The sequence below is a fragment of the Anabrus simplex genome, chromosome 1, assembly GCF_040414725.1.
Source record: "Anabrus simplex isolate iqAnaSimp1 chromosome 1, ASM4041472v1, whole genome shotgun sequence".
Classification (NCBI taxonomy): Eukaryota; Metazoa; Arthropoda; class Insecta; order Orthoptera; family Tettigoniidae; genus Anabrus; species Anabrus simplex.
Window position 1 is genome coordinate 892354118 of NC_090265.1, and position 23745 is coordinate 892377862.

The following is a 23745-nucleotide window of genomic DNA, read 5'->3' on the forward strand; positions in this document are numbered from 1 at the left end:
TCTTTCCTCTACCACTTACAAACGCTAATAATAAGCCTAATTACGAGTACACAGTCGTCGTTAACACAGGAACGACGTGTCAAGAAGTCGTCGGTCACCTACCGAAAATATTCGGTCCAAGCAACAACTTTGACCTACTATTATCGGTGAAGAAAGAATCAGATAGCATTTCAGAGACTTTATCGACATCTGAAAATCAATCAAAGATCAGGGCATTCAAATTTGATACGATGCCCTAAGATTTATGATTCCTTTTCATGTACTTATTTATATAAATTTAAATATAAGTGCAATTTATCTCCGTACGCTAAATAAATGAATACGTCGAATTAGTACCTAAAATGTGTACTTTACTTTAAAAAACGTATTTGAAATATGGTATATCCTTTGTTTTTCTACGGTTTTTGTAGTTGTATGCTGGACTCACAACGGCATAATTTATGCAGTTAATTTATTCCACTAAATGTAACGCACTATAAGAGGTAGACACCAAATACCGTAGAGACAATACGCGACATTCAGTGAGGGGCAGCTATTAGAGCTCTCTCTAGCGGGAAGACCTGAGAACTACTGGTTCTGTCATAAGAGCACGTGTATTTGTGTGTGAAGTTTTTGGTGTTATTTATGCGTTTTCAGTGAGTTGACATAATTAAATAGTAGCGTGTGTCATTCCTTGATATCTCCTCTCAACATGAGGGGAAAGTTATGTGCTGTGTTTGGCTGCAGTAACTATGAAGTAGAGAAGAATGCGCGGTCTTTCTTTCGCTTCGCTCGTGACAAGAACATGTAAGTAATATTGTGTTTGCATATATATTCTTCCAGTGACAAGGAGATTTTTATAGTACTTCATAATCTTCTGTCCTGCTCGACCCATATTTTAACTGGTTTAAATTATAGTACGCATATTTTATTGTATAGTGCAGCAGTTAACCTTCAGTACCGATGTGTTGTTGCAAGTGTGATCTGTGGATTTTGATTTAATTCAAGAAAATGCATACGCATATGTGTGCGGCTGGTTGTGTTCCAAGTTACCCCATTTGGAATGCCGTAATGTGTTGTTAAGCATTGAACATAATATGGATGATTTAAGAAATATACACATTTTGTTGAAGCAGTATGATGATGCAAATTTGCTTTACTCTAATGTAATAGCAAGTATTGCTTATAGGGAAGTTTTGAATGTTTTTGCGGCTACTTTGATAGATTTTCTTTCTGTTAGTAGGCTCATGTTAAGAGGAAAATTGTCCCGCTTTTAAATGTTAATTCATTGCATCATATGTGTAAGGAATGTGCCGATATTGTTACTGACAAGTGTCTTGATGTGATGATAAAATGTTTTTTAAATGAGAAAAAAGACAAATCTAACCGTAAAAGTTCAGGCAGGAATGCTAAAGCAAAAAAAAAGTAATGCATAAATGAAAGCTCAAGCCATTTCACAGCAGTCCATTTCACATCTTGTTTATATGTCTAATTTCAGTTTTTAAATAATAACCTTTTAAATAATTCTTCATTCATTTATCCAGAATTGCTTTAGCAACTTGGAAGTTAATATCTCAATAACACTTTCTTTCTAGACGAAATTTATTTATCCATTTTCGTATATGCATTTCCATTGATATTTGAATTTAGCGCGACTTTTCAGGTCAAGTCACTAGGAGTGCCACCGTCGAAATGTCTCGCTTTTTAACAAGGCTAAATCCGTAAGTGTCGCGTATTGTCTCTACTTTTGTAGAAACTAAGTACGGCGGTTAAGTATGGCGTCCGTCCCTATTTCGCTTTGGCACCAACTAGAGCGCTGTATGATACATGCTAGGCATCTTTCTATTTCGGTGTGTGAATGAGACAATACTTTAGACTCAGAACAACACAAACGAGCGTTATCATAATGATTAAAATGATTAAAAGAACTTCAAATTTTCATTACAATTGTCCATTTTCACTTCCGTTTTCATTTAGGTCCATTCGAAAATTATCTCTCTCTAATGCTATGTTTCATCAATCATATTGTGGATTTTTGAAAAAAATATGTGACAATTTAATAAGCTTAAAAATCTGTATTTGTTTTAAATTATGAATGCAAATGGTAGAGACAATCATTTCCACTGAATGACGATAAGATAAGGAGAATTTCTGAAGGTATTCGGTCCTTTTCCTCTTGTTCCATGTAATAACCTTATTTGCCCGATCTCGACTGTGCGACCCGACTGTCCTTGGGAAAGGGGTTGGGGACATTAAACAGCTGTGATCTATACCAGACAGTGTGCCCAAAAAGTAGTTTTACTGCGGTAGCGCAGTATGCGAGGGTGCCGTCCTGACGTGTGCTTCAAATGTGATTGTTTACAAAACGTTTCCATGAACGTTAGTCGAATTGAAGAAGTAGAATAATGTTATAATTTTCTATTCATATTGACAGTAAAAGAAGGTAAATAATTCCCATAATGTAGGCTAGTACGGTAGCTTAGGTGTACTCAGTCATACGGAAAGCAAGTGCTTTTTTTAAAAACACTGGTTTGTCCCACACGATGTATTTATTTCTGCTATTTCGTCAAAAGACTGGCCTGTCATTACCCATCTTATCTCTGTAGGGCCAGTTTCTGCTATTCCTCTGTTGTGAAGTCATTTAGATTTATTTTTCCGCAGTTTATGTCTTAGAATTAATTACTGTGAATTCCCTTCGTAAGAAAATTGATCCTCTATGGTTATAATCTTAATAAAATAAATATGGTGTATCATTTGGTCATTAGACAAGGTGTTTTTCTTTTTTAAACCATGTGCGATTATATTACTCTGGTGGTTGAGATGGTAGTCTACTGTGTGTGGTGTAGGATGTTGCTTTCAACATTCTATATCCGGCATAGCCGATTTTCATCCTCCTCCATCGCCCCACCATTAATATTCATGAAAGTATTTGGTGTAGGCTGCTTGATCAACTGTATTTGTCCTCAAAATGGATCGTTCATGTTGAAGCGCATTGTCATTCACTGTCATTGATCTGCATTAAAGACTGTTGCACAGGTGTCAGATTCCCTCTCAGTTGTTTAGCCTAGTCTGTTATTAAATGAATTCAAAGAACTTGGACAATTATCATACATTTCCATCGATAAATTATTCCAGTCCCTGATTGTCTTGCCTCAATTTATTCTCTTGAATTCAAACTTTCTTCGTCATATTATGATCTTTCCTACCTTTAAGAGCTCAACTAGAGCTTATTCGTCTACTAATGTCATTTCTTGCCATCTCTCCACTGATAGCTCAGAACATACTGCTTAGGACTAGTCGAGCATGTTGTCCCCTTACTCCCAAGTCTTCGCAACCCAAAGTTGCAACATTTTTGTAACTACTCTTTTGTTGGAAATTGACCAGTACATAAGGTGCTGGTTCCCTTTGTATATTTTCCAATTCCTGAATCAAATAATCCTAATATGGGTACCATACACAGGAACCATAGGCCTACTGTAATTTGGGTCTTATTAGAGATTTATATGCCCTTGTACACACTTAACTACCACTCCTAAATAACCTTAAATGATTTCAGAGAACTTGGAAATTAATTAATTTATTGCAAATTATCTTTCCTTATATTATCACCTAAGCACTTCAGTTGATCCCCGTGGGGTACTTTCACCCCATCAACACAGGAATGATAACTAAGAGGACTATACCTCTTAGTGAAACATACAACCTGACTTTTCATCCCGTTTGTTGTCATACCATTGTCTGCTGTTCATCTTACAACATTGTCGAGGTCTGCTTAGTCGCGCAAAATTCCGTTACTTACTTACTACTTTATATAATATAATATCATCTTCAAATGGCTTTATCTGTGATTCCTGTTTTTTACTCTTTTTTTTTTTTTTTTTTTTTTTTTTGCTATGGGCATTACGTCGCACCGACACAGATAGGTCTTATGGCGACGATGGGATAGGAAAGGCCTAGGAGTTGGAAGGAAGCGGCCGTGGCCTTAATTAAGGTACAGCCCCAGCATTTGCCTGGTGTGAAAATGGGAAACCACGGAAAACCATTTTCAGGGCTGTCGATAGTTTTTTACTCATATCATGTCATTTACATACATAAAAAGATATAGGATAACAAGCGAGTGGCTGAACGGTTTGGATCATGTTGTTGTCAGCTTGCATTCGGGAGGTAGTGGGTTCAAACCCTCATGGACAACACCTTCCTGCTCCTTGCTCTTTCTTATCCTATCGTTCCCATAAGATCTATCTGTATCAGTGAGACGAGGAAGTTGGAAAAAAAAAAAAGGCATAAAGGTCCAATTATACTGCCCTGCAGGACCCCTTCTTCATCATTACAAGATCAGATAATGGTTCACCTACTCTAATTCTCAGAGTTCTATTTTCTAGAAATGTAGCCACTCATTCAGCCACTTTTTTTAAATGTAGTCCTAAGCCCTCATTTTCATCAGCAGTCTCTCATGATATACCTTATCAAAAGGCTTGGATAGGTCAATAGCTTACAATTTGACCTTCATTTGACCTGAATCTAAAAATATCTCCTATCTCTTGCTGGAATCCTACAAGTTGAACTTGACTGGAATAACCTTTGCAAAACCCAACTGCCTTCTATCAAACCAGTTAGTAATAATATAATATACACTGCCTGACAAAAAAAGTTAAGCACCCAGAAAGAGTAGTCCAATATTATCCCATTTTGGTATATATACATACCATTGATGTGGGAATAAATTATTAGATTTACAAGGATCTGTAATGTGTAGAATGCCCACCAGAGTGCACTTATGATGGCACCATCCTGTTGATGAATTGTTACCAGTCAACTGCTGTGAGTCAGACAGTAAATCAAGACGTGCAGAGAGGACTTCATACAGTACCAAGCACCCGCAATGCCTCTTAGACGCGTTTGGCAGCCATCCACCAATTTACAGCATTTGACAGAAGCCGCATTATGGGACTGCATGAGACTAGTTGGTCGTATCATGCAATTGCCAGGTATGTGGGCCATTCAGATGTCACAGTGGCCCGATGTTGGACTCAGTGGGTACGTGAGGGTATCCAATCACGTCGTGCAGGTTCAGGTCGACCAAGAAACACCACCCCATGGGAGGAACCACTGTATGGTGCGCCAAGCATTACGGGATCCCATACCTTCGCTACTCGCCATCAGCGAACATGTACTGGAGACTCGACAACATTCTGTGAGTTCCCGCACAGTGTCTCAACAACTCGCATCCATTGGATTGGGGTCCTACCGTCCCATGCATTGGTTGCCATTGACACCAGAACACAAACACTTGCGTTTGGAGTGGTGCCTTTTCCAGGAGACATGGATAGGGGACGACTGGCGTCGCATCATGTTCAGTGATGAGTCCTGCTTTTCCATAATGTCCGATGACCATCGTGTGCGGGTTTGGAGGTGTCAAGGAGACAGGGAAGATCCTACACATATTGTGGAAAGACACACAGGCATAATCCCTAGCATCATGGTGTGGGGAGCCATAGGATATGCGTTCAGGTCATCTCTAATAGTGCTTAGGCAGACTTTGACGGCACTGTGATATATCACAGACATCCTGCGTTTGCATGCCCTACCCCTTATGGCACAGCACGCTGGGACAGTGTTCCCACAAGATAATGCATGTCCACATACAGCATGTGTCTATGGACTACCTGGAGCATATTCAGGTCCTCCCGTGGCCACCAAAATCCCTGGACCTCTCCATCATTGAACACATGTGGGATGACATTGGATGGGGAATCCATCCCAGTACCAACCTGCAGGATCTGATCTGTATCAGAAATGGCACTATGTTCCAACCCATTGCTTTTAGTATATCCCCAGCAATCTTATTGCTCCCAGCTGCTTTTCACTTTTTAACTTTAGGATCTTTATGTAAATATCTTCATTATAATACTTTGTCAGTATTAGTCACCTTTCCTACCTGGACATCTCTAAATCCAACTATCTTTAGATACTGCTGACTGAATTCCTTTGCCTTCTGCAAGTCCTCTCATATACACTGCCTTTGCTCATTAATGATCTCTGGAATCTCCTTCCTGGAACCTGTTTCTCCCTTAAAGTACCTACGTATACATACCTTCCATTTTCCCCTAAAATTCATATTACTACCAATTATGCTTGCCATCATGTTATTCTTAGCTGATTTTGTTGTTGTTGCTAAATTCACTTTTCTCCCACTCTCTCCTACTTCCACAATCATTCCAAACACTATTTCTTTCTCTAACCTGCACCTCCTCCTTAGTCTCTTTATTTCTCTGTTATAATGTAGTGGGTATTTACTATTCCTTACCACCTTTTAAGGTACATACTTGTGTTTACACTCCTCGGCAGTTACTTTAAGCCCAATTCGTAGGCTGTTTACATTTGTATTTACCATTTTCCACTGATCATAATTGCTTTTTAAAAACTCTCCCAAGCCTGTCTAATTAGTTATATGGTATTGTTTAATAGTCCTACTTTTACAACCTTCCTTCCTGTCGCATTTATTTTTACTACGATAAAACACCTTTATGATCACTTATGCCATCTATCACGTCACTTTCTCTGTAGAGCTTGTTTGGTATTATCTGTACCATGTCTAGAATATTTTTTCCTATGGTTGTTGGTTCCATCACTTTCTGATTCAGCCGTCCTTCCCAGATGAACTTATTTACCATTTTTTGGTCATGCTTCCCAGTCAGCATTTCCCCACCGTGGATGGGAGCAGTAGAACAACACCTACGATATCCCTTACCTGTCGTAAGAGGTGGCTAAAAGGGGTCCCAGTGGCTCTCAACTTCAGAGCATGCTTTGGCGACAATGGGGCCCTTAGCTGAGTCCTGGCATTGCTTCCACTTATTTGTGTCAGGCTCCTTACTTTCCTCTATCCTATCCAACCTCCCTTGGTCAACTCTTGTTCTTTTCTGACCCCAATGGTATTAGGGTTGGGAGGCCTAAGGAGTCTTTCATTTACCGGGCGAGTTGGCCGTGCGTGTAGAGGCGCGCGGCTGTGAGCTTGCATCCGGGAGATAGTAGGTTCGAATCCCACTATCGGCAGCCCTGAAAATGGTTTTCCGTGGTTTCACATTTTCACACCAGGCAAATGCTGGGGCTGTACCTTAATTAAGACCACGGCCGCTTCCTTCCAACTCCTAGGCCTTTCCTCTCCCATCGTCGCCATAAGACCTATCTGTGTCGGTGCGACGTAAAGCCCCTAGCAAAAAAAAAAAAGTCTCGTTTTCATGCCCCATACATACCCTTCCATTTTCCCTTAGAATTCATATTGCTGCCAATTATGCTTGGCATCATGTTATACTTAGCCGATCTTTTTGCTAACTTCACTTTCCTCCTACTCTCTCCTACTCCACAATCTCCTACTCCACAATCTCCTACTTCCACAATCATTCTAAACACTATTTCTTTCTCTTACCTGCACCTCCTGTCTGTTATAATGTAGTGGGTATTTACTATTCTTTACCACCTTTTAAGGTACATAATTGTGGCCACTAACTTCATTTTTTGAAGTATCGGATCCCTTCCATTTTTCCCTCTGATTAGTGTTCATAGAGGATGGTTGTGTAGTTGTACTTCATTTAAAATAATAATCACCACCACCACCAGTCGTTTCCCACACAGCTGATTATCTTATTAAATAATTCCGCATCAGCACCACCCTTTCCCAGCCTGTACACCCCAAAAACATCTTGTATATTATCTGTATCAATGAGTCTTATACGTAGAATTTCATATTTCTCATCCTTAAAACTTTTTTGAAGCTTACAAATTCTTCTTTCACCAGTATGAACACTTCCCCTCCTGTTGTTCCTATCCTGCCTCTATGATAAACACTCCAGTTCCATGAGAGAATATTTGCATCCATAATATCACTTCGCAGCCATAATTGAACTACTGTTACAATATTGAGTAAATATATACAGGGTGAACAAAAAAATGCCACACTTGGTGGTCGGCATGCCCTCATACCATCGCAAGACAAAAGTTTCTATAGCCAAATCGTAGCTGGTGCTGCTGGAAAACAAGGCGAAAACGAGAAGCTGGCAACACTGTCACATCCTGCAGCGCATCGGAATGTAATAGAGAAACGTGCATCATCCCGCTCTACCATACCCGCCGTTGCAGCTCAATGAGTAGACGGCTGGGTTATCAAACCCACGTGCACCATGGAGCTACGGCTAGAATCTACGTCAGGTTTTTCTTTTGTGTGTGTGACGTCAGGTCCCTAGTTCCTGTTTTGTAACTGTGTTTATAAGCATGACATCCTGTTGTCACATGACAATAGTCGAACACATGACAGTGTGATCCATTCAACTGAATGCATGAGTCAACTAACCACCCAGTGCACAACCGTAACTGGTCCTGTCAAGTGCATGTAGGGCGGCTTCCTGATGGAGTCTTGTTGTCTTGATTTATGAATTTCATTTTCCGTATTGACATTTACCAATCTTCATAAAAGGAAAGAAAAATTCCACCTAATCAGTACATTTATTTTTCTTGTAAAGTATTACAATCTAGGACATTACTCGTCAAACGGCCAAGAAACTTGCATTTCAAACATCCAGCAACTTTACCAGCCTTAAAAAGGGAAAGGAACCACCACAGTCTTACGGCATTTGATGGGAGAAAACTCCAGAAGTTAGGCCAGAACTGAATCACACATATATTCCATAATTTAACACGTATCAAGCTTATATTGATCCATTTCACAGTTATAGGAATGTGCTGTTATTTACAAATGGAACCTATAAAGATCAACATTCGACATATATAAAAAAGGCAAATTATGGAAATATAACGCAAGAATCAAGGCCAACACGTTTCAGTGTCACTAAACACACTGACTATATTACTAGACATTCAAGTGTTTTTAAAACTTCTGTAGTAAATGATAAGCATTCAATTTAATAGATATTTATGTTTTATACATTACATAATCAACGTAATATGAAACTTGTAATTTTACGCAAGAAGGAACTGACATTTAATCATTAGGTTTAAAAGCCAACCATACACGGCATATTTAAACATTACCAATATCTGATGTTATATAAGACAAATTGTTATAATATTTTACCACATAACAACGCAAGATCCAAGCAATAAGTATTTTAGACTTTAAAGTACAATGATTAGATTTTAAAGTACAATAGTGTGTTTATGTAAAAATATTTTATAGAGGTCAACACGCATTTATATTTTGCCTAAAATAATATCACTCCAGCAATAAGGTATAAAGATGTAACATAATATAATTATCACCCAAGCTTTATTTATCAAATTTTACTGATAGTCTATTCACGATTGTACATAAGTATAAAGGGTTTCGATTCAACAGAATAAGCAATACCTAAGATAGATGCTTAATCAACCCAAGGATGCATTCTGTCAGCCCAAGGGCATGTATATAATAGACAAAGTTTTGTAATTTTAATTTTTAATTTTAACACAATGCTTAGAAATTTGTAAGTTTTTTAGATAAGTTTTCACTGAAAATTATGAAACAATACATTATGAAGGTCTTTCAGAGGTATAAGATAGAAATGCAAATGTGATTCTGATATAGCTGAGGATGACCCATGAAGGGTCGAAACCGGTCCTAGATTGTAATACTTTACAAGAAAAATAAATGTATTGATTAGGTGGAATTTTTCTTTCCTTTTATGAAGATTCCTGATGGAGTTACAAGTTCTTTTTCCTGATGGAGTACACAAATGGCGAATACGTCGATATGCTTTTAGTGTTGGGTGCATCCGATAACCAAGCTTCTGCTGCTCGTGGGTATGCAGAACGGTACCATCAAAGGCGCCATCCTGTTAAGAATGTCTTTTGTCGCCTTGAGCAACGCCTGCAGGAAACCAGTAATCTTCGTCCACAAGTAGTGGGCAGAGGTCGTCCAAGGACTAGACGTACTCCACAAACAGAGGACGACATTCTTGAAGCCATTCACCAATCACCTTGGCGGAGTACCCGTGATATTGCAAGGCAGTTCCAGGTATCTCAAACACTGGTTGTTGACGTGTTGCACGATGAAAAACTGCATCCATATCATTACACGTTAACTCAACACCAGCGGCCAGAAGACCGCATTCAACGAGTACAGTTCTGTGAATGGCTTTTGCAACAAGTTCAAGATAACCAACATTTTATAAAGAATGTGATATGGAGTGATGAATGTAGCTTCACTTGGGAAGGTATTTTCAACCATGACAACAGCCATTATCGGTCTGACCACAACCCGCATGTCACCTGTGAACGTGGCTTTCAGGCACGCTTTGGCATAAACCTGTGGGCTGGAATCGTGGGAGCAGTGCTTTTAGGCCCTTACATATTGCCGGACAAGTTGAATGCACCCCGCTATCGTACGTTTCTTGGCAATACTTTGCCTGACGCTTTAGAAAACGTTCCACTTGATGTTCGGCAACAGCTATGGTTTCAGCATGATGGTGCACCGCCACACTTTGGAATGACTGTGCATAACTGGTTAAATGCAGCGTTTCCAGGGAAATGGATTGGTCATGGAGGTCCAATGTTCTGGCCTCCATGTTCCCCAGACCTTAATTCACTAGATTTTTATTTGTGGGGACACTTAAAGGAACATGTTTATAGTACTCCACCCATGGATGTACAAGACCTAATAGCTCACATGCATGCTGCATCGGCAATGGTGGATGCAGGTGTGTTGCGTAGGGTTCGGCAAAGTATGCTCCAGCAAGTGGTGAAGTGTTTGCAAATGCAAGGTGGTCGCTTTGAACATCTGCTGTGAAGTGAACGTTGTTCGTAAGTGTACGTACCGGCTCTGTGAAGATAAGACTAGACGTCACACGTACACTATGGAATTATTGTGCGTAGCATAATGGGCAATCCAGTGTAGCCTACCTACTGTACTGTATTGTGTTTCCTTGTACCGCATTGGATACAGACGATGTTACTGTACCCACAATTATGTTCTACGTATTGGCTTTATTTGTGCCATAGACGAAACAAAGGGGTCGTTTACGTCTGTAAGAAGTTCGTGTTATGTTTGAATGTTTAAATAAATGTAACTGTAACGGTAAGACAGAACATAGTGCATTGCATAGTGGAGGTGTACATTGGATACAATTTGATACATTAACTGAAAAAAAATTGGCGCGAACGTGACTCGAACATTGGCGCGTCCGCACAGCCGGCATTTATGGCATTACCTTGTCTCACTGAGCTGATGAGACAGCTCCGGCAGAGTGCCGAGTTCGTGCGACCTGTGCTTGGCCATGCTGCACGCCGTTACAGCATTGCCAGAGCCTCATTTCTTAACTCGCATTTCTATTAAACCTATTGGTGGGACTAGGTTTTGCAAGATAAAATTTTGTTGTGAATTTCGACGAGGAACCGCATACTGACCTCCACGTGCGGCATTTTTTGTTCATCCTGTATCTATTAAAATTCTGTTCCTTTCTGTACAGTAGGTCTGCAGCCACTAATATTTCTATGTCATCCTTACATGATTTTCAGCTCCATATATTTTCATCACTGCTCCCTAGTGCACCCCGTTTTCCTGGCTGTACCACACTATAAATCTTCCAAACATTCCATTGCTGTTCAAGCGAAGACCATCTGAGCGTAGATCCCTATTTCCTTCCCACCCATTGGGATCTACAAATCTCACTTCCACTTTCTCACATACCTACTCCATAGTCTAATGTTAATCCCTGATCACCCTCCAGTCCGTATCCCTCTTATGTAGTATCCCACTGATAACAATCTCCACTCACTTAAACTTCTCCTGTGCTGTTGTAACCAGATTCCATACATACCCAAGTGCTTTTGTGCATATTCTTGCTTGTCGTATGTTTTTGGTATCAAAGTAAAAACTAACACCTACTTCTTACCCTGCTCCTTTCTTTCTACTTTCCTCAAAATCTGTCTTAACCTAATTCCTGGAATACATTCTACCCTGATTCCCTTTCCTCCATACACTTCCTCCAATTGCCTAACAGTGGAGTCTCTCAAGATCAAATCCTCAACCCCTCTCACCATCTTGCATGGTGTACCAAAACTCGACGGCAAAAATTTAGGAATAGATTCCTCACATAGAGAGAAGAAAAAAAGGTTATGACAACATGGGTCCGGAAACGTATACTTACAGATTTATTCAAACTTTGTGACACAAATTAATTTTAGTAATAATTTACATGTCCTCATGCAATCATCCAATCGTCTCATCGACAGAGGTTCGCCATTAACATCTGGGCAGGCATTGTTGGTGATTCCTTGTTGGGACCCTATGTTCTTCCGAATAGACTTACTGGACAGAACTACACAAATTTCTTGCGTACTGCATTGCCTGATTACTTGAAAGACATGCCACTTGCATCCTGTCAACAAATGTTTTTATTGAAATAATAACAATAAGTTAATTTATTAATTTGTCCACCTAATCAATACAATAAATCTTGTCTTTGTTAAATTACATTGATATGTTAATTAAAATGGAACATGTTTCGCCGTACATATAGGCATCATCAGCCATGGGTTTAACCTTGAAATAAAATCAGGCACCTGATTTACATATAAATAAGATGAAACTGATTTATAAAAAGCCTTGAAGAGACTTGAAAGAAAATTAACATATAGTAAAAGGACTAGTACAATATTGGTTTTAAAGACAATGCTATGAGTGAGAAGTTTATGAATGGGAAAAGTATTTACAATAGTAACATTGAAAGACTATTAATATGAGTAAAATGAATAAAATGATAGTTTGTTATTGACTAGTAGTAAAATTGCTGTAAAATGATGTTGATCGACTAACAGTTGGAACAAGATAATAATGAGAATGACGATCAGAATAATATTTTTAAAACATAATGTTGAATAAAATAAAGTTGAGAGATGTTCAAGTGACCTGTGATAATTTGTTTACGTAAGTTAAAAGTCAAAAGTCAATAGCATATGGTGATGTTGTGGTTCACTTTGATGCAAATACGAGGTTGTCATTGAAGGTTAATATATGATGTTTATATTGGACCTCTGTGGACCATCTCATTTGATATGATGTTGTAACGTTGTTGAGAATATGGGTTTGTTGACAAGCTGGTCGAAAAGGCAATGTGACAGTAGAATGTAGCTAACGTGTTGAATGTTGGATCAGAAGTAAAATCGAGCAGAACTGACAATTCAATATCATTTCCCGAAAACCACAAGCCTTTGCGATGTACATCCCAAGATGGCGCCAGGGCAAATCCTCGCAAACTGCATGGTTGATTCATCTACTTAGTTTGTAAATCATCACCAAACGATGGTGGAAAGTAATACTGAGTAGAAGTTTCCACCATCGTTTGGTGATGATTTACAAATAAACAAGTAATACTGAGTAGAAGTTTCCACCATCGTTTGGTGATGATTTACAAACTAAGTTGATGAATCAACCATGCAGTTTGCGAGGATTTGCCCTGGCGCCATCTTGGGATGTACATCGCAAAGGCTTGTGGTTTTCGGGAAATGATATTGAATTGTCAGCTCTGCTCGATTTTACTTCTGATCTAACATTCAACACGTTAGCTACATTCTACTGTCACATTGCCTTTTCGACCAGCTTGTCAACAAACCCATATTCTCAACAACGTTATAACATCATATCAAATGAAATGGTCCACAGAGGCCCAATATAAACATCGTACATTAACCTTCAATGACAACCTCGTACTTCTGCATCAAAGTGAACCACAACATCACCATATGCTATTGACTTTTGACTTTTAACTTACGTAAACAAATTGTCACACGTCACTTGACCATCTCTCAACTTTATTTTATTCAACATTGTTTTAAAAATATTATTCTGATCGTCATTCTCATTATTATCTTGTTCCAACTGTTAGTCGATCAACATCATTTTACAGCAATTTTACTACTAGTCTATAACAAACTATCGTTTTATTCAGTTTACTCATATTACTAGTCTTTTACTATATGTTAATTTTCTTTCAAGTCTCTTCAAGGCTTTTTATAAATCAGTTTTATCTTATTTATATGTAAATCAGGTGCCTGATTTTAAGAGGTAAAACCCATGGCTGATGATGCCTATATGTAAGGCAAAACATGTACCATTTTAATTAACATGTCAGTGTAATTTAACAAAGACAAGATTTATTGTATTGATTAGGTGGACAAATTAATAAATTCTTCTTCTTCTTAAGACACCATCTCCGAGCGGAGGTTGGCGATCCACGTAACTAGCTCTGATCTTGACAGCGCAGAATGGAATGACACTTCTGAAGTACAGCAGTGCCATCTTCGAATGTCTTTCAGCCATGAATTTCTTCTTCTCCCAACAGATCTCTTCCCCTGTATCTTTCCTTCGATAATAAACTGTAATAACTGATACCTCTCACCGCTCATGATATGTCCTAGGTATTGTGTTTTCCTCTGTTTTATGGTGAGCAGTAGTTCTTTTTGCTTTTTCATCTGACGAAGGACCTCGGCATAGGGGATATTCATTACCCAGGATATCCTCAAGAGACGGCGATACAGGAACATCGGATCCAGAGTCCAGCTTTCACATCCATATAGGAGAACAGAAATTATATAGCAGTGGATCATACGAATTCGTAGTTGGAGACTGAGATCTGACCTCACAAAGAATTTCTTCATGGTAATGAATTGTTTCCTGGCCTGCTCAATTCTAGAATTAATAAATTAACTTATTGTTATTATTTCAATCAAATATCTTCAATACGGATCAAGAAAGATATTTATCACTTGTAATAAATGTTTTTCATGCATGATGGTGCTCCCGCACATTTCAGTCTGCTGCCCGCGGGTACCCGAATATCCATTTTTCTGAGCACTGGATAGGTAGAGGAGGACGAATTGCTTGGCCACCACCACGCTCTCCTGACTTGAACCCCCTGGACTTTTACCTGTGGGGACACGTTAAGTCTCTTGTATATGCAACTCCTGTTCCTGATGAAGCGAGCGAATTGTGACAACCTCTCAAGCAGTACGCACTACACCAGGCATTTTTGATCGCGTGGTTAACTCCATGTGATGACGAGTGGAGACTTGTATTCAGGCTGTAGGTCATCACTTTGAATATTTCCTCTGATATGTGCTCAAAGTGTTTCAACTGCCGTTACAGACATACGGTGTAAATGTACAAAAGTTTGAATAAATCTGTAAGTATACATCTCCGGACCCATGTTGTCATAAACTTTTTTTCTTCTCTCTATGTGGGGAATCCATTCCCAAACTTTTGCCGTCGAGTTTTGGTACATCCTGCATATCCCCTCCCTTTCTGGTCTACCTTATCTTACGTGACAGCTGCAGAACCTGCTTCTTCCTCCCTTTTCTTCCTCTCATGACCCTGCCTATCCTTTACCTTTTCATTTCCTTCCTTTCTCTTTCCTCTTACTTTCCCCCTCCTCTTGAACACTTCCATGTTCCTCGTCTTCCTTCTGCTTTTCTACCTCCAGAGACGGATTCCTCACCAATCCCTCTTTTGAAATTTACACTTTACTAGATCCCTAGGTCCTCAGTTTCCTTCCCTTTAAACATTAGCTAACCTCTCTTCCACAGCTTCTCCCCTTCCCTCTCCTCCCTCTTGCTTACGTACCATATCTCGTACATTGATTGAGGGAGACCTACCTTGATTCCTGTCCTCTGTCTTATTGTTTGCATCCACAGAGGCAAAAACAGTTAATTTGAAGACACAAAATAAATTTGCTGTTTTAGGCACCTCAATTCTAGTTAATTACAGTGTATTTTGTATCTTCCGAATCACAAGAGTGTGCCTTTTGAGAACCTGACAAGCATTGACTGGGAGGAGGCCAATTGAACTGGATATGTCTTGGTGGGAAGGTTGCAGTGGTGATGTTGAACAGTTATGTTTGCCTTCTGTAAGCATAGTTGTGTACACCAATTACAAGTAACACCTTTATGGAGAACTTTTACCACTTCCATAGCACAGCTGTGAACATGCCGAGTATGTGAAGTTTTACTTTATATCCATACCTCATTATTTTGTGCACTGTTTTGTTTGTCAGTGTATGTAAATTGTAGTTTTCTCCCATTTGCAATATTTGGATGTTGTGTACTATGTCACACCCATGTGCAGACTTTTTTATATATTACCAAAGGTTTTATGACAAGATGTCGACACATTGCGATGCAACAAGCATGCTAAGACTTTATCAAATAGTTGAACTTTTCCCTTACTCTATTTTTTTAAATGGGTCTTGTTCTTATTTTACTGAAGATGTCCCGAAAGTGGGACGAAACACATCTGATTATTATAGCTTAATGTAGTCTTCACAATAAATATGTTTGTAAAGGTGGAATATTTGATATAAGGATTTCACAAGTTACTACTTTTGACAATACGGACTCAAGCATGAAGTTTGTTATGTATAAGGGAACATCATGTTTACACTGACTGGCTGAGAGAGATTAAAGGAAGCAGGTACAGTCAGGTTACGCTTTCTCCTGACATTTTACAAATTCCGTGAACAGTGTATATTTGCTTGTTTATGTTCAAAGCACACATTGAAATATAGAACTTTCCCTTCTCTTACTGTTGTACCTTTTCATAAAAGAAATTACTTTTTCATCTTTCTTAAACCCATTCCTCCAGCACAAGGGCTCTTGCGCCACAGATCTCTTCGGAAATGTTTTGACATCTGAGGAACCCCTCCCAATAAAAATTAAACATAAGTACACCCCCCCCCCCCCAGTATTGTACATAAACATACTTCATTTTATTGAGAACTGATTGTCTCATATGGTGTACGATGTAGGCCTACACCTAGAATGAATAGTTTAAAAAGCTAAAGTTATGTTTTTCAGTATTATGCAAGAGTTCGTGGCCACTCCATACAAAAATGGAATGTAATCATCAAATGGAAATTGCATAAACCAATATTTAAATTCCTTACTGTTAATGAAACTGAGGTGAAGCGTGAACTGCTTTCGGTCAAGTCAAATGCCACTGGAGCTGATGATCTCCCCATCATCATCATTAAATGCATTATAGATATTATTTACCCAGTAATTACTCACATATATAATTTCTGCCTTGGTTCTGGAACATATCCAAGGATATGGAAAGATGCAATCATAAATCCGGTACCAAAAATGTCTCCAGCTATTTCCCTATGAGACTATCGACCTGTGTGTATACTTTCATCTCTCTCCAAACCCTTCGACCGGATAATCCATCCGCAACTAACGGGATATCTTAACAAACATTCCTTGTTTGACCCATTACAGTCAGGCTTTAAAAAGGGACACAGCACCACCACTGCCCTATTGAAGGTTACAGATGACATTAGATACGCAATGAGTGAACAGAAGGTCACATTACTTACTCTTCTTGATTTTAGCAGTGCATTCGACACTGTTAATTTAGACATATTGCTAGCCAAACTAAAATCCCTTCATCTAAATCAGACTGCTTTACAACTCTTTAGCTCTTACCTCACAAACCGCTGACAATGAGTCGTTATAAAGAATAAGACTTCTCAAAGGCAGTGAAACACGCAGGAGTACCCCAAGGCTCTGTACTTGGACCATTGCTTTTTATTTTGTACATAAACGACATAGCATCTCGACTGAAATATTGTAACTATCATATATATGAGGATGACCTCCAGATATATTATCACACAAATTTGGGAGATATTCATTTAGCAACTGATAAAATAAATGCTGACTTACAAAATATATCATCATATGCTTGTGACAACTCTATATTAATAAATCCCTCCAAGACAAAAGCTATTATAGTTGGACAATCGAAATTGATAAACATGACAAAGTCTTTAGACATCCCTTCACTCACTCTATCTGGTACCAAAATTCCATATGAAAGCTCTGTAAATAATCTAGGTGTTGTTATAAATGAAAACCTAAATTGGAATGAACACGTCACACGTATCTGTAACAGGCTATATGACTCATTCCATCCTCTGAAATACCATCATAACATTTTACCGTCAAATATGAAAGTCAGGCTTATAGAAAACATTAGTTCTACCTTTATTCTGCTATTGTGATACTGTATTCATACATGCAACGAAAGAACAAATGATAAAAATACAAAGCACCATGAATTCCTGCATCAGATTTATATTTTCGTTATGCTACGACACTCGTGTCACACCTTATTACAAGCAACTTTCCCTCCTAAAATTTGAAGAACTCAGAAATCTTCATGTAGCCCTGTTGGTGTACAGATCACTAGCTGAGAGAACTCTTGTGTACCTGTCATCAAACTTTACATACCTTTTCTCTTTTCACCAGTATAATACACGCTCTGTTACTACACTGGCCAGCCCCTTTAGCAGGTCAGCTGCCTATAATTGCTCATTTATTGTGACGGGAAGTAGATTATGGAACTCTGTTCCAAATAACATCCGAAGTAGTAACTCACTAGAGTCTTTCAAGTCTTTCTACAGAACGTATCTCTTAGATGCATAAGCCCACGGTGTGAATCTTGATGGGTGAATGGTGATGTATGGATGTGTGTATAATTTAGTTAAGTGTGCCTTAAATTAATTTAAATTTATCATTAAATTTCATTTAGTAGTGTGACAGATGATATTCTCATATTGGTATAATTATGATGTATTTATTTTGAACTTATGATACAAATTAGTTTCTTTTAAAATATTTAATATACTCTACGGTTTTTCTGTATAATGACGTGGTTAAGTGTAAGAGAGGACCATGAGTCCTAACTTTGCCACTATTAAAGACAAATAAATAAAATAAAATAAAAACAAAAATTCTTCATAGTTCATTTCAATAGAACTTTGTTGGTTTTGTTTGGCATGAATAAGTTGATGACACTGGGGAATGAGAAACTGGGAAACACGCTCATTACTGACATCCAATCAATTTCAACTTTTGTTTTCTTTATGGAAACAAGTGCTGAAAACCTGACCACGAAGTATGTTGTGGTGAACAAAATCAGGGCACCCGTAGCCATTTAACTGAGATGCTTTATAATTATTTCCATAGACCTCCATTGCTAAAATTATTAAATTTAACAGATATCCCTCTGCTGTTCACATTAAAATTATAGGGGCCATGGGTCTTACATTAAGAACTTCTGCAGATTTTTTTTTTTAGCTAGTGGCTTTACGTCGCACAGACACAGATAGGTCTTACGGCGATGATGGGATAGGAAGGGCCTAGTAGTTGGAAGGAAGCGGCCGTGGCCTTTCTCGTCCCATCGTCACCATAAGACCTGTCTGTGTCAGTGTGACATAAAACATTCATCCGGATCGAAAATAATAAAAATTTATTTTTACTTGTACAGTATTTCTTTTACGGCGTCGACTCTTCTTGAATATCTTTTCTGCCAAGGAATTGGAAGGACAGGAATTGGAAGTAATTAGGCCACGGTCTATCAAATGTACCATCCCAGCATTAGCCTGGAACTGAGAATGGGAAACCATGGAAAACCATTCCCAGGACGGCTGAGGTGTAATTCGAACCCACGCTCTCCTGAATGCAATGCAATATTATTTCACTGATGGTGAATTCAAAAATTAAACTGGCGCTCCATCAGAAGAAACAATGACTCATGGAGAGGCAACAATGCAACTGGACAAATTGATGGCCTATTTAGAATCCTTGACTGAAACCACACCGGCAGAACTGTTGTTAGTAAAGCGTCTTTGTGATCGTGCTGCATGCAAGCGCTATACAAATGTAAAACAGAAAAAAACTTTCACATTATTTTAGTGCATAAAACAGTCATATATGTATGAAAAGTTTCTTATATTTTTTTGTACAATTGAAAAAGGTATTACTGTACAACTTATGTTAATAGATTATATAAGATGTACCGTATTTGTTTTTTAGTTTTTCCTGGATTATCTGGATTTTTGTTAATCCTGATCAGTTCTGGTCCCACTTAATCCAGATAAACGAGGTTCTTGTGTATAAGAAAGTAGGCCTACCCACAGTCTTCCACAACTATGAACCACAGAGTAGAAGTAGCTGAGTTGATAGATATATATATTTATGTCAGAACTTTCAAATTAAGAAAATGAGATGGAATGTAGCAAGCTGATTAACATTGGTGTTCAAACTATTATTAAAGAAGGATGAATGTCACTTGGTTTTCTTCCAATATACATCACAGAATTTATTTTATAAATAAATGCAAATGCTGTATCAGCGACTAAAACAGCATTGGGTGGTTGGTGTTGTTATGGTTTTTGTTGTTATTATTAGTATTTATTTGAAAGCTGTCTCCTATTGGAGATAGTCCGATTGGACTCAGTATACTGTTAAAAAAATATTTTGGTAATGAATTGTGTACTTTTTTTTTTTTTCATTTATGTATATGATGGACTAAAATTTTGGCACAATTTCTTCAGCACTACTGTGATAATTTCATCTCATAAATTTTGAGATAATTTGAATTTCTTCATAAATGATTCAAAGAATTTGAGCATAACACCGCGAGACCCTTTTAGAAACCTGTTACTTCTATAGATGTTTCAGATAATATTTTTTCTGGACATACCCAATTATTGGCTCGTATATGTTCTACTTTTCAGCATTTACTTCTTCTGGCTGATTTTTTTCCAATTTCAAATCTAATTACAGTCTATAATATCTATAATGAATCCATTTCTGTTGACCATTGAATATGCCAAGGTGTCTATTCATACAGTGGAGCAATTTGTTGCTACACAGGATACTTCCTCCTCAACTTCTCATGATTTGTCTTTAATTACTGCTGCTGTTGTTAGTGTTTTTACTTGATGGTGTCAAGCATTTCTCATTAATAAACCATGGTCACATTGCCCTTGAACGTGAGCAAGGGTTTCATTATCTGGGAATCCATATCTGCTATGAACATTAAAACAAGAATAATAGTTAACACCACCTTTCCAATACTTATCTTTCCTTATATTTAGGAAATAAACATTACAACAGGCGTTTTCCCTTTAAAATCAGGTCTAGACCAGTGGCGGCCGGTCAGTACGTGCTACCGGGCTCCAGCACGTAGCTTGGAACTGTAAGGAATATTATTTATGTACAGTACAATTATCCTGGTGCCTTTTCGTTGTTTTGAGTACGATATGAATTTGTGTTTTGTGAAAATCAGGACGAGATCTGTCGAACACCTAGCGCCGTTCTCCCGGGGAACAAGGCTCGTGCTCATGTGAAGTGAGCCCTTGCCTGTAGCCTGAAGGAAGCAATACGCAGGCGCAGCCAAGCTTGCAACACTCCCCCTAGCCGGAGGAGTATATCGTAAACCGGGATCAACTTTCACTGATCCCGTTTATAGTTACTTCCTCTCCCGCAAGGGGGTAGAATTACTCAATGTCTCCTGCTACCCGGAGCGCAACGAGGGATCCAGTCGGCCGTGCTTATGTTGAACGTGGTAAGCGAATCTGCCACTAGAGAGTAGCATCGTCTGGGTTCGAAAGTAAAGCGTAAGTGGAGGCAATCTATCTCACACATGCTTATTAAAATATCCATCTTCCTTTTGTGTCAAAAATAAGGAATTCGTAGGTGAGTCAAAGAATCTTTGACTGACCCTAAATGTTATCCCGCATTACAATGTAATTTACTCTGGTGAAATGAAATAGCGTATGGCTTTTAGTGCCGGAAATGTCCGAGGACATGTTCGACTCGCCAGATGCAGATCTTTTGATTTGACGCTTGTAGGCGACCTGCGAGTCGTGATGAGGATGAAATGATGATGACGACAACACGTACACCCAATGATGGTTAAAATTCCAGACCCTGCCGGGAATCGAACCAGGGATCCCTGTGACCAAAAAGGCCAGCGCGCTAACCATTTAGCCATGGAGCCGGACATTTACTCTGGTAACCTAATAGGGGAGGTCTCAATGAATCAGTTGGCAGCTCTTTCAGTTGCTTTGTGCAGTTTTTAATCTCGCGGTTATATTACTGGTGCGTGTTTTTCCTGTCATTGTGTTAGTGCTAAAGTTTATACGAAGATTTATCAAATTATTTATCCACTGCAGTGTATATAAAGTGAAATTAAATTAGTGTTCTTAGTGGGGATCTATATTCCCACGATTCTATTTGCACTGATGTAAGTTGCGCCATTAGGTTAGTAAAAACAATATTTCTTCAATGAATTATTTATCTCGTAGACAGTTGTCGAAGAATTCATCTGCTTCCAAATTAATGTTGTTTTTGTTTGTTCTGAGTAATAAATTGCGAGAAAAGTTGTATTATTATTATTATTATTCCTATTATGATTATTAGTAGTAGTATTATTACCAAGTTTGAATTATGCGTTGTTCATCATGGCAATATGCAGATTTAAAACAGCGTATTTAGCTTTTTTTTTTAGCACGTAGGACGATTTTTTCACGAGCCGCCACTGCTCTAGACATAATATTATCGCAGCTCAGGAACTAGCAATGACGATAAAATAATTACTGCAAAATATAGATCTCCAATTACTGCACCGGGAACCGTCCAAGGACCGACCGGGAATTACTCTTACTGCTGCAACATTGCCATTCATTTTCACACATGTAACCCATTCAGAGGTAGACAGTCCTGACTTGTTGGTTATCCAGTTAATGGCCTCGGTGGCCTCACTGAAGAATTTTATCCCTTTGGCTGCTACAGGCAGTGCTTTCAAAATGCTTTTTTCCTGGTGGTTCTAGCAGCTGATTTACGATAATCCATGGAAGAGGGTAGATCCAGATAATTACATGATCATTTAAGTTCTGAATGTATTTACATGGGGATTAATACAGATTAATAAATGAATAATAATACAGTTGAACCTGACTTATACGTATATCAAGGGGAAGAGCAAAAACTACTCGTACGGTAACTCAGAATTACTTACAAATCAGACTTACGCAATACATCACATATTTACTGAAAAACCAATGGAATAGACCTACATGTGTAAATCCTTGCAAATAATAAATGCATTAAGACAGAAAATATTATTTTGAACTTGGCCCGGCCTTAAAGAAATTAGATAGTTTGGCTTGTTTCACTTTTCTTGCATTAAGAATATAAACCTCCTTTAGCAAACTTGGTAATGCATTCAAAATATTTTCACTACAACTTTTCGCACTGATGTAACGCCTACACACTTTGATTGCACTTAACACTTCACTCAGTTCAGGTGTCAAGATTCAAGTCGTTATCTCCATCTCCAATGTCACTGTCGCTTGTAGCTGGTCCATCACCGCCGTGTTGTTGGAGGAAGTTTGTAATATCCACCTGCATTGGTGGCGAGAAGTACTGTTACACGAATTTTACTTCTCTTCCCTCCGTGGCATGAGTCACCTTTTTCAGCTAATGTCTTATTAGGAAGGAAATTGTAGAATAGGCCGGTCTCATCACAGTTGTAGAATGTAGAATGTTTGGAGGCTGATAATCGCTTACGATATCCGGCAGAACCTCCTCTTTCCAGTGTTTCACTGTGACGTCTGCAGATTTTGAGTCACCGCAAATTGTTCTCCCTGTAATTCCATGATGATATTTAAATCCTTGCAACCATCCCGATGAAGCCTTGAAAGCAGCAGTGATACTAATCATTTTAGCTAAATCTATCGCCTTTGCCTTCAGCATGTCTGCACTAATTGGTAGAGCTGCGGCCCGCTTTTGCTGGAACCATGTGAAAAGTGCTTTCTTCAAATCTACGTACCATCCTTCTTGCTGACGGCTGCGTTTGCTGATTTTGAACCCAAGTTTTAAGAACTCATCCAAAATAGCGTTTCTTTTACTGATGACTGTACATAGCGTGGT

At 38.6% G+C, this 23745-nt stretch overlaps 1 protein-coding gene across 1 annotated transcript in view; it reads left to right on the top strand.

Annotated features, from left to right (window-relative positions):
* The first annotated feature begins 2207 nt into the window (after positions 1–2207).
* The window catches only part of LOC136857709 (glycogen debranching enzyme), a 272096-nt gene continuing 250558 nt past the window's right edge, over positions 2208–23745 (top strand). Inside the window, exons 1-2 of the mRNA XM_067136580.2 lie at positions 2208–2422; positions 15758–15869. Coding sequence (XP_066992681.2) covers positions 15816–15869 — 54 coding nt within the window. The 5' untranslated portion in view covers positions 2208–2422; positions 15758–15815. The remainder of the gene's footprint in view (positions 2423–15757; positions 15870–23745) is intronic.